At 51.5% G+C, this 17,403-nt stretch overlaps 1 protein-coding gene across 1 annotated transcript; it reads right to left on the bottom strand.

The window, feature by feature from the left end:
• Positions 1-9,192: 9,192 nt before the first annotated feature.
• On the bottom strand, positions 9,193-13,485 carry irs1 (insulin receptor substrate 1; the record flags this gene model as incomplete). The annotated part of the gene is made up of 2 exons (XM_084462117.1): positions 9,193-9,206; positions 10,116-13,485. 2 exons carry the CDS (start codon positions 13,483-13,485, stop codon positions 9,193-9,195), a joined length of 3,384 nt encoding a protein of 1,127 aa, XP_084318243.1.
• Positions 13,486-17,403: the final 3,918 nt, after the last annotated feature.

The raw sequence follows: 17,403 nt of genomic DNA, 5'->3' as shown, positions 1-17,403 counted from the left end.
AGCGGCACTCAAAGCGCTTTACAATGGCCTCTCATTCACACATCCATTCACACACCAATGGCGGTAGCTGCCATGCAAGGTGCTAACCTGCTCATTGGGAGCAATTTGGGGTTAGGTGTCTTGCTCAAGGACACTTCGACATATGGACAGTCAGAGCTGGGATTCGAACCACTGACCCTTCGATCACTGAACGACCCGCTCTACCAACTGAGCTACAGCCGCCCCAACAATATCAGGGGGCCCCTAATAGCACACCTGAGCCCCAGGGGGTCCCTAATAGCACTCCATGGTGTGAGGTGCCCCGGGCGTGAGGTCGTTCTATAACCCTAACAATTAGAACAAGGATGGTAGCTTAACCAACGTCGTTAACTTAAACTAACTGGCTACTTAATGGTGGCTAACAACGGGACATCGCTAGATCACAACTTTGTGACGTCACCTCACGCCTGGGGCACATCACGCCTGGGGCACCTCACGCCTGGGAACCCTCACGCCTGGGAACCCTCACGCCTGGGGCACCTCACGCCTGGGAACCCTCACGCCTGGGGCACCTCACGCCTAGGGCACCTCACGCCTGGGAACCCTCACGCCTGGGGCACCTCACGCCTAGGGCACCTCACGCCTAGGGCACCTCACGCCTGGGAACCCTCACGCCTAGGGCACCTCACGCCTGGGAACCCTCACACCTAGGGCACCTCACGCCTAGGGCACATCACGCCTGGGAACCCTCACGCCTAGGGCACCTCACGCCTGGGAACCCTCACGCCTAGGGCACCTCACGCCTGGGAACCCTCACGCCTAGGGCACCTCACGCCTAGGGCACCCTCACGCCTAGGGCACCTCACACCTGGGAACCCTCACGCCTGGGGCACCTCACGCCTAGGGCACCTCACGCCTAGGGCACCTCACGCCTGGGAACCCTCACACCTAGGGCACCTCACGCCTAGGGCACATCACGCCTGGGGCACCTCACGCCTGGGGCACCTCACGCCTGGGGCACCTCACGCCTGGGGCACCTCACGCCTGGGAACCCTCACGCCTGGGAACCCTCACGCCTGGGACCCCTCACGCCTGGGAACCCTCACGCCTGGGACCCCTCACGCCTGGGAACCCTCACGCCTGGGACCCCTCACGCCTGGGACCCCTCACGCCTGGGAACCCTCACGCCTGGGACCCCTCACGCCTGGGAACCCTCACGCCTGGGAACCCTCACGCCTGGGACCCCTCACGCCTGGGACCCCTCACGCCTGGGAACCTTCACGCCTGGGACCCCGGACCGCGATCTGCGAGACTGGGGCTCGGTGGAGGACCAGACCAGGGAAGTCTACTCCCTCCTCTGAGTGTCTGTCTGGGGCTTGGTGCAAAGGACACAGCCTGATAGAGTTTCCCTGGTGACTAATTGTGTGCATATATAGTATTGTGTAAGTATATTATATTGTGTGAGTATATAATATTGTGTGTGTGTGTTTGTAGTATTGTTCCTGTTCCTATGGTTCAGTGCATCCTATTCCAGTGAGGGGGATGACTGGTGCTTCAAGCTGTGTCTCTGTTATGCAATGATGATCCTGGCTCTCCTTCCTCATAGACAGAAACACATATTCCTTCAGACGGAAACACACATTCTTCATCATCAGCTCTCCCCCATCAGCACTACTAATGGACTGCGCGGGAAAGATGGTGATCATCACAAACCACACACCACAACCTCTCAATAGTCGTCCACTGAGCTGCCCTCCCCCCTCCCCTCTGTGCCCTGCAGGACTAGCCTGGCACACAGCGTTCTCTCTATCCTCCTCCTCTCTCCCCCCCCTCCTCTCTCCTTTCACTGAACATTTCTCTGACAGCTGCTTCCCTGGAATCCTGTCAGGTGCATGCAAGGAGAATGAGAGGAGGGCGTGAGATTCACACGCTGGACGGCGTCCGTCACAGCCAGGCCTACCCAGGATCACAGCCAGGCCTACCCAGGGTCACAGCCAGGCCAGGGTCATCTGCTAACTTGGCAGGTAGGTAGGTAGGCAGCCGCATTTGTGGACATGGCCTAGAATATCAAAGATGACCTGCCCATCTCTTTGACGTGATGCTATCTAGTGGATTTCAGTGGAACACACTTGGATGATGTTAATCATCTGACCATGAAATCGAATGACAAAGCTAAAACACAGGGTTTGGTCATGGGCGTGTATGAGGCGTTATGAGGAGGGGGAGGAGGAAGAGCATGTTTCTGGAGGAAGGTAGGCTCCACCGCGGAGCTGCCGTGGGCCCCAGCACTAAGTTAAAAATACTCCAGAATCTTTTACTGGCAGCATTAAACAGACACAGCCTGCTCCTAGCTCTAACACAACACAACGACATGAAAGTGTAGCAGCGCTTGGTGCACACAATATTCAAGATTTTTTTTATAGATCTTATATTATTTGGTCTTGCTTCTCTTTACTTAGAAAACCAAAATGTTAGAGTAAATTGCAGGCTATGAAATTATAAGCCGCGAGTCTATGTAAGCACATAGCTCAGGGGCAGAGGCGCCAAGAAGAGAGAAGTCCTGCTTTTGAGTTCCTCCTATCACTACTGGTATTGTTCCAGATGGGGGGGGGGGGGGGGTGGTCCCTTCTGCTCTGTTCATCCACTGGCAAGAACCTGCATGTGACTCAACACCTCAATAAAGGGATTGTTTTATTTTTATCCTTCTGTTTTTATTTAAAAAAAATGTATTACAATTATTATTATTAGTTGCTATATATTTTGTCATTATATATGTCATTATGTAGCTATACTAGTTTTTGTTATTTGTGTGCTCTTTGTAACACTTATTTTGAACATTATTTAGGTGGAGGCTTCAAATAAGCCAAGCTGGTTTTCCTGTCTCTTCCTGCACTGTTCTATCATTTGTTTGTCGTCATTATTGTGTATTTTAAACTGTGCAAAATAAAGCTAATCTACCATGCACAGCACACCCTGCGTTAAACAACACACCACTACAATCGTATGTATTACCTTATGTCACATTTTGGTTGGGCTTTAAGAACATGTCCTTCATGGCCCATATGAGGGTGAGCGTTCTGTCCTTGCACAACTGCAAGTGAATATGCTGAATTAAGAAAGGGATCACGTAGGCCTTCAGACACACAGTGTGTGTTGCTGTAGCAGCACTAACAGGCAGGAGGTCCTTATAAGGGGCTGTGTGAGGGGTGCTACTCAATCCCCCACCCCCCTCTGGAGGCACACCAGAGCAGGAAGCAGTGTCAGGGCTTTGGATGCACGGGGGCACTTTTAGGGGATAGCATTACTATCGCACATAGAGGAGTGACCACAGAGCGCGGTGACTTTCCCTCCGACCCACGTCAGAGCGCAGGTCATGTTCAGGGAAGGAACGCTCAGCAGCCGCCCTCCCTCTCCCTCCTCTCTCTCCCCCGCCGGCCTCTCTCCCTCTCCGGCCTCTCTCCCTCTCCGGCCTCTCTCTCCCCCGCCGGCCGGCCTCTCCCTCTCCGGCCTCCCCCTCCCTCCCTCTCCCTCTCTCTCCATCTATCCCTCTCTCTCTCTCCCCCACCGGTCTCTCCCTCCCTCTCTCCCTCTCTCCCTCCCTCTCCCTCACCCTCAGATAAGTGTTTTCCCTCCCAGGCTCCGGCTGCTCAGACAGATGTGCAGTCCGGCCTGTGGGCTGCATGTGGCCCGTTCACTGTTCCCCTTCTCTCTTTTAGGCCAATAAAACGACTAAAAAACAAACAAAACGCAATACAACAATAAACACATACGGCATAGGAAGCATATGAACGACCCTGAGGGGAGACATTTTACTGGCTAGATAGACCACACATTTCCTAGCCTGAGCCCTCATATTACCCCATGGCTGCTGTATAATGCAATTAGAGATGCAAAGGGTTACGTAATAGACTTCCGTTATCACAAAAACCTACTCGTCCCTATTAAGATATAATCATGAAAAGGCATTCTGAGGCTGAAAATAAACTGTAAAGTCAGTGAAATTTGCAGATAAAAGCAATTGGGAATCTTCTGTGTGAGTCTTGATGAGAAAACAAAACACTAGTATCACCGTCATCAGATGTGGAGAGGTCTGTGTGCCAAATACCATTCCTCCTTCACAAGGAAAAAACTCCCACTCCCACACAATCCAAATGTTTTGCCTACTTCAGCAAGTTGCCACGCACTCACACACACACACACACACACACACACACACACACACTCTAAAACAGTCTTTTTCCTCCCCACTCTGGCCCTCTCATTCCTAATACAGTAAACTCCAAAGTGCTCTGAGGCAGAGCAGATATTTCCAGCTCAAGATGGCTGACCATATATATATCAACCCAGGCAGTGTCATTTGAACTGTAGAGATAGGCTGAGTATTCCATGAGACAGGATTATTCTCTGAATCCTTGCCAGAAAATAAATCTCTGCTGGGTGAAAAAGCATATAGCCAACACACAAAGATAAGCAATACCTTCAGGTGCATCTGACACAGAGGAAATAAACTAACCTCTAGAAAACAGGGAGACTATACGGCATATTCAAACTACTGTAAGAGCATAATAACTTGAAATACAGTCTGGTATAAAAGACTGGGTGAGATTGACCAAGTTTCCTTGAGTAAGTATGAGGCCACAAAGCACCTTGTGTGTTTAGATGCACCACCATTGTGGACCTGAGAGGATGTATTTGAGAAAAACAAAGCTCAGCTCACGCTAACCTCCGGCAGGAGAGGCCTCACGGCGTCAGGCAGAGGCATGCCCCAGCAGACACGCTTCACACTTTCCACTGCTGATCCCACCACCTCAAATGTAGGGATGTAAATTTAAGCAATAAACCACGAGGCTGTGTGTTATAGTGATTTTATAACAGCTAGGGGGCGAAGTGGAGCTGGCGTGTGGAGCTGATGGCTGCTGCAAGGAGGCTGAGCTACAGAGGGCTGCTAAAGTACCAGCACCCCTGACTGGAAATGCACAAACAATACATCTCAAAAATAAAGAATATTATAAACTGAATATACTAACATGTGTGAAATACTGTACTTTATCAAATTTCCAATGGAATCAACCAAAACCATAATTATTTAATGCCAAATACATTTAAACAAAATCATGGTTTCATAATTATTGGCACCCCTCATTTAGTACTTAGTGCATCCACCTCTGGCAAGGATAACAGCATGGAGTCTTTTCCTGTAATGTTTGACAAGGTTAAGACAGACATCTGGACCATTCCTCCAGGCAGATCCTTTCTAGATCTTTCATATTCTTGGGTTTGAGCTCATTAACCTCCTTCTTCAACTCAGCCCTCAGGTGTTCTATTGGACTGAGGTCTGGAGACTGAGATGACCACAGCAGAACATTGATTTTGTTGTCAGGGAACCATTTCTGTGTGGATCTTGAGGTATGCTTTGTGTCATTGTCTTGTTGGAAAGTTCACCTACGGTCAAGTCCCAGCCTTCTGGCGGAGGCAAACAGATTGTCAGCCAAAATTGCCTGACACTTGGTGGAATTCATTATGCCACCAATCTTAACCAGTGTCCCTGGACCTCTGGAATTAAAAACATCACTGACCCACCACCATATTTCACCGTTGGTATGAAGTGCTTCTCCTTGTATGCATCTCTGTTTCAACACCAAACAAGCCGATGCTGTATCTGACCAAAACATTAAATTTAGCTCTCATCTGAACAGAGCACCTTCTTCCAGTCATAATGTAACCAGTCACTCATACCAGCTACCTGGGGACAGGGAAGACGGTCTTCTCCTGTGTGACCTGTTTTGGAGTGTGTGTGTGTGTGTGTGTATTGTAATATAACACAATAAGTACAACACTCTGACGTTATCAGCCCACTCACTGTGTAAACCACTCACTTGTGATTCCTCCTGGAACCCCAGACGTTTACTGGCTTTAGTGTTTGAAGACAGAGAGAGAAAATCCCAAACCGCAAAACTCTGTCTGTGCCAGTCCAATCAGCCCAGCCAATCAGCCCAGTCCAATCAGCCCAGCCAATAGGCTACAGCCTGCACTAACATTCAAACTGAAAGATACAAACATGCAAAGTCTTCAGGCCATTAGGATGACAAGGATGGTGTGACTAATGACCACTCTAGACCCCACAAGAGGGTTCAGAAGATGACGGGGGTGAGGGGGTATAGCGCGGTGGAGAGACCAGCCCACCGGTGAATAACGCCATCACGGGGCCAAGACAGGGCCACAGGCATGGTGCTTATACCTCCGACTGGGCTCACTACCCAGCCCTGCAGACTGGACTCTCTGCTGCTGGCTTTAATATGGGGCCCTGTCTGCGCTGGCCTCAGACCAGGCGCCACCAGCCTGGCTCTGCAGCCCGCCAAGTCCAGCGAGGAGCAGAGGTGACGTGAGGACAATGCACTCAGGGCTCCGGCCCAGCTGGGCGAGCGGGGAGGGGTGCAGGGCGGCATCATTCCTGTCAGAACCACTCCCGCCTGGCTCAGCAGCAGCTCTGCTAACTGCTCTCACAGAACCAGGCTCACGGAAGCCACAAGCAGCAGAAGGACACACACCCAGAGAAACACAACCAGACTCAGAGACACACAGACCCAGAGAGACCCACAGACCCAGAGAGACCCACAGACCCAGAGAGACCCAGACCCAGACCCAGAGACACCCACAGACCCAGAGAGTCCCAGACCCAGGGACACAAAGCCAGAGACACACACACACAGAGACACACACACCCAGAGACAGAGACTCAGAGACACCCAGACCCAGAGACACACACAGACCCAGAGACCCACAGACCCAGAGAGACACATCCCAACCACCCAGACAAGTCATCCCTTTATGGAAAAAGTGACAGCAACGCCCACCTCTAATACAGTCTCTATGTTGTGGCTACAAAACAGCTCTATTTTCAATAGCTTGGGAGAATTTCAAGCCTTGGTCAAACTGCACACATGTACCATAAAATATGGGGCTACATTATTGAAAATCAGACACAGTATCTAAATCCAGGCCCTGAATATGGTCATGCAAATCCACAGGTGCTAGCGTCAAAGGCTGAGGCAAGAGGCATGCTGGGATTTTTTGCCACCTAAAGGTGAGTTTTCATTGCAGAGGAGGAGCAGGGAGGGAACCATTTTTCACAGGGGGGGTAGGAAAATCAATAAATCGCATACATTAATGAAATAAAACATGGGAATGTGTTGGAATTCAAATTCCTCAGAACCAGCGCTGATTGGCGAGATCCGTTTTCCAATCGGGCTCAACATTTTCTCTATGGAGAGTATCCAGACTGACCTGCGAGTAACAACATGAGCTCGCAACATCAGGAAGGTCTCACGAGGCTACTACAACAGTCCTCAAAGAAAACCTTTTGCGTCAGGTCTCGTTGGCCAACCTTGCCTAGTTGGCTAAATGTTGGCTTATAGCCTACCGATTAACATTAATTTAGTATTCACCTACAAGCGAATACATATACCCCCACACCTGTCTGCAGTCCTACAAATTAATTTAATTAACTACTGAGAACCACCTCTATCACCTCCCAAGCAACTTTAACATTTCATATAATTATTTGGCTCAGTAATTTGCGCTTTTGTACTTTCGGCACAAGGATATCGATCTCCCATGTAGCCTGAAGCGTCTGCTTCTTTTCTCTCCAACTCTGTGCTCCTTCATCCATTCTCACTCCGAGCCCATCTCTGTGCTACTGCACACCTGGCTGGCTTGGAAAAGGCCCGTCTGCACCGCTTCATTCAGCTACTCTAGCTCTTCACTTCCCTTCATTCAGTTACTCTTGCTCTTCACTTCCCTTCATTCAGCTACTCTAGCTCTTTACTTCCCTTCATTCAGTTACTCTAGCTCTTCCCTGTGGACGGCTGGATGCACCGCCACTCACTTCAGGATACTTCGCCCGAGTGAATTAACGACATTTGACAATTGTTCCGATTGCGTGTGCCTATTGCCAATAGTTTTTGATGACCGCGCCAGTGGTTTTGCATGACCACATTCAAGGCCCAAAGCAGTTTGGATGAAACAAATCTAATCACTTCATCAGTTAAAATAATCAAGCATGGCAGCTTGGTTAGTGAGCCGTGATTCAAAACACAGGGCCAACTGTCACTGATGCTATTTTATTTTTTCTGCATTTTGTTTTAAATGTCCCTTTTTGCATTTCGTTTTATATTACCTTTTATGTGTTGCACTTTGTCTTGATGCTTTTAATGTCTCATGTACAGCACTTAGAATTGCCTTGTTCCTGAAATGTGCTATACAAATAAACTTGCCTTGCCTCACAACGTGAGTATGAAGTCAAATCAGCTCAAGCTTTATTTGTAAAGCGCATTTCAGACACAGAAACACTACATGTTATTTTGCAGCCAAGTCTTTAAGGCCCTTTTGAATGTACTCAAGAAACACAGTTTCAGATGAATGGCTAATTTAATCCACTGAACTGCTGTGTTGTACAAACGTGTTTAGTCTTCTCATGCCGGCTCCCGCTGCTGTTATTATTATTATATTATTATGTTGTTATTATTATTATTATTATTATGCACCTCTACACAGCAGAGGAGAAGACGGCCAGGTTAGGGCCTGCACCTCCATCCCACACTCGGAGGGTGGGGAGGCTGTTCTCTCCTGCGCCTCAATCCTGGACAACCGCCAGGCCGATGTATGAACTTGACATTCCGCAGGTGTATTTCCCAGCACTATCCGAGCATGCAGTGGTTGGCATGTTAGGTATGGCTTGGACATAAGTCATAAGTCATGACAAACACCTAAATATATTGTGATACATTTCACAGGAGAGCATACTGATATTGGTAAGATTACACCATGTGCTTCCCGTCTCATCAAGTATCATTATTGTTTTTCAACGCATTTACGTATGCCCCATTGACTTCCATTGTAGCCCAGTGAGAGCCTGCATAAAAACTGCAGCTAGCTCAATACTGAAACGATCAGTGAAATTATGGTCTCTATGTTCCTGTGTATGGTAAACAGACCACAAATAGGACTAAATGTCCAAAATAGCACATTACCCCCTTACTAGCATTAGGACCCCAGTTCCCAGTATGCATTGCGAGCCACGCATATGCAGTAGTCACATTCATATGAGGTTGTTTTGAGTAGAGGCAAACATAGCTTGTTAGCTACAGATACAGATAGCTCCCATTGACGTCAACATGGGGGGCCTGCCACATGAGCCCCCTTCTCCATGCCCATTTACCCTGTCACTCCTAAAATAGACATAGCAAACATAACACACACACATGAAAGACACAACACACACACATGAAAGACACAACACACACACATGAAAGACACACTTGACAGACAACTCCACAGCAGAGTAGCAATAACTCAAACAGCAGAGTAGCTCAAGCACGGGTAGCTGAGATGAAGGAACAAATTGTCTACTTGACACTGAAGCAGCTTCCCTTGCCATTGTGTAGTCTACTCATTTGTGAGGGTGGCCACAGCCAGACAGACGGAGGCATAGAGAACATGCACAGTGGTAGCTAAAGTTAGCTTGCAAAAGCCAACTTGCACAGGCTAATGGTAGCAAACATTGCACATTCCAATCATGCCCAGGCAAAACCCCACATCTCTGTACCAGCACGTCACACTAGACCAATGTTCCCTTTCAGAACGTGGTGCACATTTCCTACTGAAAGGCCTTTTTTGTACAATGGAACATGGTGTTTTACTGTGACTCAGACATTAGGATCAGTTTTCAGCTGGAAAAAGTTGACATTGAGTGAAGTGCCTCTTACATGGGATATTGAGACTCAGCCCTTCGCTAAGCCACGCCCCCAACAGAGGAGCCCTACGACAGAGGTCCCACATTTTCGTGGCGGCGCCCCATTGACTCCAATGTAAAAGTTTCACATTTTCTTAATTTTCGAGCTGGTTTTGTGGACTTAACTTTTGTGGAGCTCGCTATGGTTAAACATTGTGCCTGGGGCACTTGTAATGTTACCCAGAGAGGTTGGAAGAAGGTATACGTTTTTTTCCCTTTCCCTTTCCAAAACCAAAACCAAACCATGAAAAGTGTAGGCTGTGGATAAAACTATCTGAACGTCCTAAAATCACAGTTGAACCCCGCAACCACAACAGTGCACAATCAATTGTATGAGACCTCTCACCTTCTCTGTAGGAGGGGTTTCCCCACAGCTCCTCAGCGTTGTGAAAGCTGATCCTGGCGTAGGCGCTCAGGTCCTCGGAGCTGCTGCTGCCCTTGTCCTCTCTGTGGGTCTGGCTAGAGCCCCACTCCAGCAGGGGCTGGTCCCTGGACAGGTCCAGGTCGATGTAGTTGAGCCCGTTCTGGTTCTGGGCGCGAGTTGAACTCTCTCTCTTTTCACTGGCAGCCGGGGACTCGGCCGGCTTCAGCCACACGCTTTCAAAAGAGGCGGAGCTGTGGCGCTTGACTTCCTCGGTGCTGACGGGCGCGGCGGCGCCACTGACCGCCCCCTTGCTCCCCGGCGTGGACGAGAAAGTCTCCGAGCTGTGCCTGCGCCTGCCCTGCTGATCCGCCCTGATCACTTTGGCTCCCTGGGTCCAGCCGGGGCTGCTGGAGTTCACCCTGGTGAAGGCGCTCAGCCCCAACAGAGGGCCCATGCCGAAGCGCAGGGAGCCGGGGCCCACCACGCCCGGGGCCTCCTCTCCACACGACACTGAGTACGGGGCAGCGGCGATGTCTGACATGGAGGCGTTCGGTGTCATCGGTCTGCCGGAGCCCCCCGAGCAGGAAGCCTCCTCCTGTGCGTTGCTGTAATCCCGAACATGCAGGCTCTCGCTGAGGACGAGTGAGGAGGAGGAGGAGGAGGGAGCTGCTGTGTCAACCATGGCGTAATCATCTGAGCGTGCTGGGGATGTGTATGCACCGCTGGGCACCATACCCTTGGCTTCCAGTTGCATGTTCATGTAGTCTGAGGAGAGCTCGACTGACCTCTCTCCCAGGCCCCCGCCGGCTGAGAACATAGGGGAGAAGAGAGCGGCCAGGCTGGCTGCGAAGACCTTGTCGTCGAACTCGATGTTCACGTACTCCCCGGGGCTCTTGGGCTCCGGCAGGAAGAGGGGCCCGCCCTCGCGGGCGCGTGGCAGAGTACTGGCCTTGCCAACGTCCAGCAGGGAGAGGCGCGCAGGCCTGGCCGGCCTCGAGTCCGTCTCCGCGGCTCTCTTGGGCTTGACCGTGAGCTTCCCCTGCCCCGTGCCGCCGCCCCCCAGACTGTCGCTGCTCGCGGAGGAGGACGAAGAGCCGTCTCCGAAGGCCGGGCGCCCGGAGCTGAGGCGCAGGGGGCTCCGCTTCTCCGCCTTCCTGTGCGTCGTGTGCTTGAAGGAGCGAGGCAGAGAGAAGTACATGCTCATGGGCGGCGGCGGCAGCTCCTGGACGGGGTTGAAGTAGCAGTCGTGCGGTGGCGGCGTGCCGGTCGTGGAGCAGCTGGCCGGCGACATGTTCATGTAGTCTCCGCAGGATAACACCTCTTCTTTCCCCTCCGCGCTCTCCACAGACAGCTTAGGCTCAACGCCGTCGGTCCAGATCTTAGCGAAGTGAAGCGTGCCGTCGGGGGAGCAGCTGCCACCGGGTGACATCATCATGTAGCCGAGAGAGTCCGTTCTCGGGTGCTGGCGCGGGTTGATGATCTGCTGCGGTTCGGACACGCTCTTAGGGCTCATGGGCATGTAGTCGGCACGCGCGCCTTTTGCGGCAGGGGGCAGGGCCGCGCCGGGGGACATGGGCATATACCCGTCGTCTTTTTGACCGCTCCCGTTCCCCTCCGCGGAGGGGATGTTGAGGCCCCCCCCCCTCTCCTCCTCGAGGTAAGAGCACTCGGCCGTGTTGGAGGCTGGCTGCCTGCTGTAGCTGCCCACAGACCCACCTCGGCTGCATGGGTACGCAGGCCTCATCAGGGTGTACTCCTCCAGAGAAGCCACGGACGACTGGGAGGGGGTCTTCTGGTGGCAGACGGTCGTCGTTGGAGGAGGAGGAGGAGGGGGGGTTCCAGAGGAGTGCGTTAGTTTCCTGAAGCACGTCTCCAGGTCGGGCTCGTCCGGGCAGGAGCCGTGCGTTCCGCCGCGGGGCAAGCTGCGCCCGGAGTGCCCGGCGGCGGGCTTGGCCATGCAAATGTAGTTGTTGAGCTCCTCCTCCCTCGCCGGCGGCGTGCGGCGGCCCAGCGAGTCCGGCGTGACGCTGCGGAAGGAGCTCCTGAAGTCGCAGGGGCTGGAGCCGTATTCGTCAGAGGACGAGACGAAGCCGCCGTCGCTCGGGGAGCCGGACACGGAGGCGGCGCCGCCGGAGAAGACCAGGCCGTCCGAGGTGGAACTGTGCCCGCTGGTGCAGCTGGACGCCAGGCTGACTGGGCTGGTGGCCGAGGGGGAGTGGCAGGAGGAGGAGGAGGGCATGGGGATGGAGCGGCTGTGGTTGAGGGGGGGGTGCAGCAGCCGCAGGGCGGCCCCAGCCCCTCCCCCTCCTCGGTGTCGGTGAGACTGGGTCCGGGCTGCGCCGCCGCTGCCCACTGGGCTCCCTGGGCTCCCGTCCACGGACGCAGGTCTGGACATCGTTCCCTCCCCGTCGCTCGACGCCCGCACCCGAAATGACTGGCTGTGCCGGGGGCCAGTGGCGGGCGAGGTGGCCGTCACGCTCTCGGCCCGAGACCTCCTCCGCCCCAGCCCCACCTGACTAGGGGGCGGGTTGTTGTGGTGGTGGTGCCTCCGCAGGGGCACCGAAATGGGGTTGGAGCAGTTGGATGAGGACTGGCTTTTGCTCCGGGGACGAAACTCTTCGCTCATGGCCTTCATGGCCTCCAGGATGGTCTCGTGCATGTTTTGAGCCACGACAGAGTCGTCCACCTGCATCCAGAACTCTCCCGGTCCGGTGACCGCAGACCGCCCCACTTCGATGAAAAAGAAATTATCCGAATGGCCGCATCTCCTGACGTTCATCAGCTGCAGCACCACAGCCGCCGCGTCCGAGTTCAACTTCACAAAGCTGATGGTTTTATTTGTTAAGCACAATCTGTAAATTCCGATTAAGTTTTTTGTTTGTCCGAGGCCCTTTGGTTTTAAAATAACTTGCCAGACTTCTTTAAAGGCAGGTCCCGGAGTGGCCTTTCCGTAATTCTCTTCCTCGGTCCCGCCGCCGTCGGCGACGACGTCGGGAACTTTTCCTCTGTTGTGCAGGTCCACGAGGGCTTGGTACCACACGTCTTGCTCCTGCTCGCTTTCGGCAGCGATTGAAAAATAGTCGTCCTTGGTGTAAAGTGCCACGAGGTATTTGTTTTTGGAATCGGCCCTCTTGTTGATGTTGAAGCACGTATCCAGGAGAATCGACCGTTTGGGTACCCCAGATTTGTGTCTCCATTTTTTCTCGTTCTCGTAGTATTCCAGCCTGGAGGGTCCTGCCGGGGTGGCAGCCCGAAGCACAAAAAACCTTTTGTGCATGCTTTTGGGCTTCCTTAAATAACCAACCTGTCTTACGTCTGAAAAAAACCTCTGCTCTGGAACTGGGCTTGCCATTTTTTGGGGGAGAAAAAAAAAATCCACGCGCAAGAGGTCTTATCCAGATATAGCCTAAAGTAGGCTAGTCTGTAATTCAGATAGATCTTACAAATCTTTGATGCGTTTCTATAAACCTATCATTGTGGGAAATGTATCCGTTCACGTGGCTTTAAGCCAGCACTGTCAAACTGTCGCTGCTGTATTTCGGGCAGCACGCTACATATTTCACCCCGCGAAGTATAAGGAGCATAATGCATTTAGAGTCGTTTGCAAGGAGTAGCCTACCAGAATAAGGAAAAACACACACTTCGGTCCGGAGTCCCAAAAGCTCTAACAAAACAAGTACCGTCGGCGTGCGACTCCATTTAGGCGGATAGGAATCCAGTCACCTTATCCACAGTGACTGTTGGGCTACTCGTTGCAGAAGTGCAAAACACAAACATAGCCTACAAATGTACCAATGCAAGTCGACCCCCTTGCAAAGTACGTTTCCGAGTTCGAAGTTAAAGTTTCTGAATGCGGGACGGGTCCAGTTATCTGCCCTCCTCAGCTAGGATCCAGTCGTGACCAAAACAACGCGGGTCCGTGTTTGCTGGTTTGTGTGGAGACCTCTCCCCAGCCCGAGCTGCGCTCCGATCAGCAACAGACGCATGGATGTATTGGACAGACGATTCGACGTGGACAGAGCAGTGCGCTCGTTCTATATTCCAGGGACAGACGCCGCGGCGCCAGCCGCCGACCGGCTCAAACCGATACACTAGCTAGTGTATATGAAGCATGATGGAGATACTGGGAGTTACGTGTAGGCTACACATGCTTAAAGCGGATATCAAGAATGAATTGAGATTGTACAACACGCCGCTCTTCTCTGTAGGGCTGCTTGCACAGTAGGCTACAAGTAGCCTATTATTAAGACGAGTAAGTCTACGCCAACGCCGGCAAACAAAACATGTAGCCTATACTTTAACAAGCCATGGGACACAACCTCTCTCTAGCGTTCCTTCTCTTCTCTGCAGCTAATCTTTACAGCCTATCCCCTTGCAATGATAGCCTCGGTGTAATAATCTGATTGGGTCAAGTTTACATCAGTCACGGCTGTACGCCGGTGCCGCATACCGGCTGTTTTTTCCATAGGCTACCTGTCCTGTCTGCCACCCGGCCCTTCTTGGGTGACAGTGTCGTCCACAATGGGGAATATGTTTTTATACCCTTGTATTTTCACTTTTTGGACCCTTTGTTAGCCTACTGTTCAGGTCGAATTAACCCGGGACATTGTTGTATGCAGAAATAAAAATGCATTAAAAACTCATTTATCTCAATTCCAGACAACATATGATTCATGTTTGCATTAGTCTCTGCTAGATCACATTTAACAAGTGTCATTCGTTTTTTGTCATAAAGTTTAATTTATATAAGGGAATACACTATAATAAAGACTCCATGTTCATCTAAGAATAATTTAAATTTTTGAACTGATGTTCTCAATTGATTTTAATCAAAACAATCTCATGGTTGGTTCTCATGCTTCAGTTACTCATGACCTGAACGTATTTGCTTGATGGCTTTGATTATAATAAGATGAAAAATCAAAAAAATGTCTCAAATTAATTTGCATGTATAAGATGATTTACAGCAAATAGAAACACGAAACATGAACAAAATATTCACTGTTTTAGTCACTGTCCATGAAATACCGTACATCTCAAAAATACATCCCTCAAATCATTCTAAAATAGCATTAGATGAAATGGTGTGTGTGCACGGGCATGCCTGTCTACACAACATGTGATGCACAGAATTTGAGAGTATGTGTGTGAAGTACTACAAATGTACTTTTTGCAGTTGCCGCATGTGGTCTGTGTCTTTCAGTCCTTTGAGGGCACACACACACTCACACACACATACTGTACACACACACATACTGTACACATACACACACACGCACCTACACACACACACACACACACACACCTCGCAGTGCTTCCACTTGTTGCCACCGGCTGCAATCTAGAATAATGAAAATACTTTATTAGTGCTGATACTCTAAATCACACATAGCACGCGCACGCATACACACACACACACACATACACACACACACACACACACACACACACACACACACACACTCACACACACAGAGCAGCAGGAGCTTCCTCCACCCTCCTCCTGCTCACTAGGGTCCTGGGCACACATGTTGTGCAGGTTCCCACACTACAGAGGGTACAGAGCACGGGGAGGTGGGATCAGAAGGCTTGTTACACCGTAGCAGGTGTATGTGTGTGTAGTACTGTATGTCTCTCTCTCATTCTCTCTCTCTATCTCTCTCTCTATCTGTTTGTGTGTATGTGTTTGTGTGTGCGTGCCTGTGTGTATGAGTGAGTGTAAGTGCATGTTTCAGTGTGTGTCTCTCTATCTCTGTGTGGGTGAATGAGTGAGAGTGTGTGTGTGCGCATGTTTCTGTGTGTCTGTGTGTATGTGGGTCAAAGTGACCGAAACATACAAAGGACATGATTGTAGCATGTGTACTCAATTATTTTTTTTCCCCCTTTTACATGCTCTTCACCGAAAATAAGCCAAGGCCATGGAGTTTCAGGTAGAAAAATTGGTATCCGATGCGATGGGGCTCTATTCTAATTTCTAATGAGACGTGACGGCCTTTTTTTTTTAGGTCTTATTTAGGTCGAAAATTGAATATCTTGAAATGTTGTTTTCTAATCCAAGTATACTGTAGCTGATTTGAGCAGCTGCTGAGGATGAGGTTGCGGTCGACTGTGGATGAGGCAGCAGGGAACCTGGACCAGGTGGGCAGGTGCTAGAGAGGGACCCCGGACAGACGTTAGAGAGGGAACCTGGACAGGCGTCAGAGAGGGAACCTGGACCAGGTGGGCAGGCGCTAGAGAGGGAACCTGGACCAGGTGGGCAGGCGCTAGAGAGGGAACCTGGACCAGGTGGGCAGGCGCTAGAGAGGGAACCTGGACCAGGTAGGCAGGCGCTAGAGAGGGAACCTGGACCAGGTAGGCAGGCGCTAGAGAGGGAACCTGGACCAGGTGGGGAGGCGCTAGAGACGGAACCTGGACCAGGTGGGCAGGCGCTAGAGAGGGAACCTGGACCAGGTGGGCAGGCGCTAGAGAGGGAACCTGGACTGGCGTGAGAGAGGGAACCTGGACAGGCGCTAGAGAGGGAACCTGGACTGGCGTGAGAGAGGGAACCTGGACCAGGTGGGCAGGCGTGAGAGAGAAACGTCTCCTGGACTGACCTCTGACCTGAGGCACATCAGTCCTGACCCAGTCGGTCTACGATGTCCTTCTCAACCCATCCAATCTGTTTGATTGAGATTGTGGACTCATACAATGTTTGTTTGTTTGTTTGTATGTATGCGTGTACAGTATGTATGTAATATGCATGTACAGTATGTATGTACAGTATGTATATATAGTATGTACAGTATGTATCCAGAAAGCGCTGGGAGAGAGAGCACGCTGCTGACGGCATGACCAGGCTTTCTGAATCATTGTGGAAGCAAATCAGCACAGGAATGAGCAGCAGAGAGAGAGAGAGAGTGCAGCCCACTAATCAGGAAATCACATTCTTGTCAGTGCTGGAGAGCAGCCAGGGACATGGTGCAGCCTAGCTGCAGGACTCCTGGCAGCTGACCAGACCCGGGGGGCAGCAGCACGCGCTCCCTCAGCCCGCTGGGAGCACCACAGAGGCCCCTAACAGCACTCTGGTGGCCAGGCCACACGCTGCAGGACACCATCCTGCTGGAGCCCACAGCCCCTTGGGATAGAGATGGAGGCAGAGGCCATGTGTCTTGTAATGGGCTGTTGTGGTAGGGTAGGGTGCAGGCCTGTTGTGGTAGGGCAGGGTGCAGGCCTGCTGAGGTAGGGCAGGGTGCAGGCCTGTTGTGGTAGGGCAGGGTGCAGGCCTGTTGTG

Source organism: Borostomias antarcticus (genome assembly GCF_949987555.1).
Source record: "Borostomias antarcticus genome assembly, chromosome: 1".
Lineage (NCBI taxonomy): Eukaryota > Metazoa > Chordata > Actinopteri > Stomiiformes > Stomiidae > Borostomias > Borostomias antarcticus.
The sequence above is the reverse complement of the archived record's forward strand: the minus strand, read 5'-3'. Positions and strand labels throughout refer to the sequence as shown.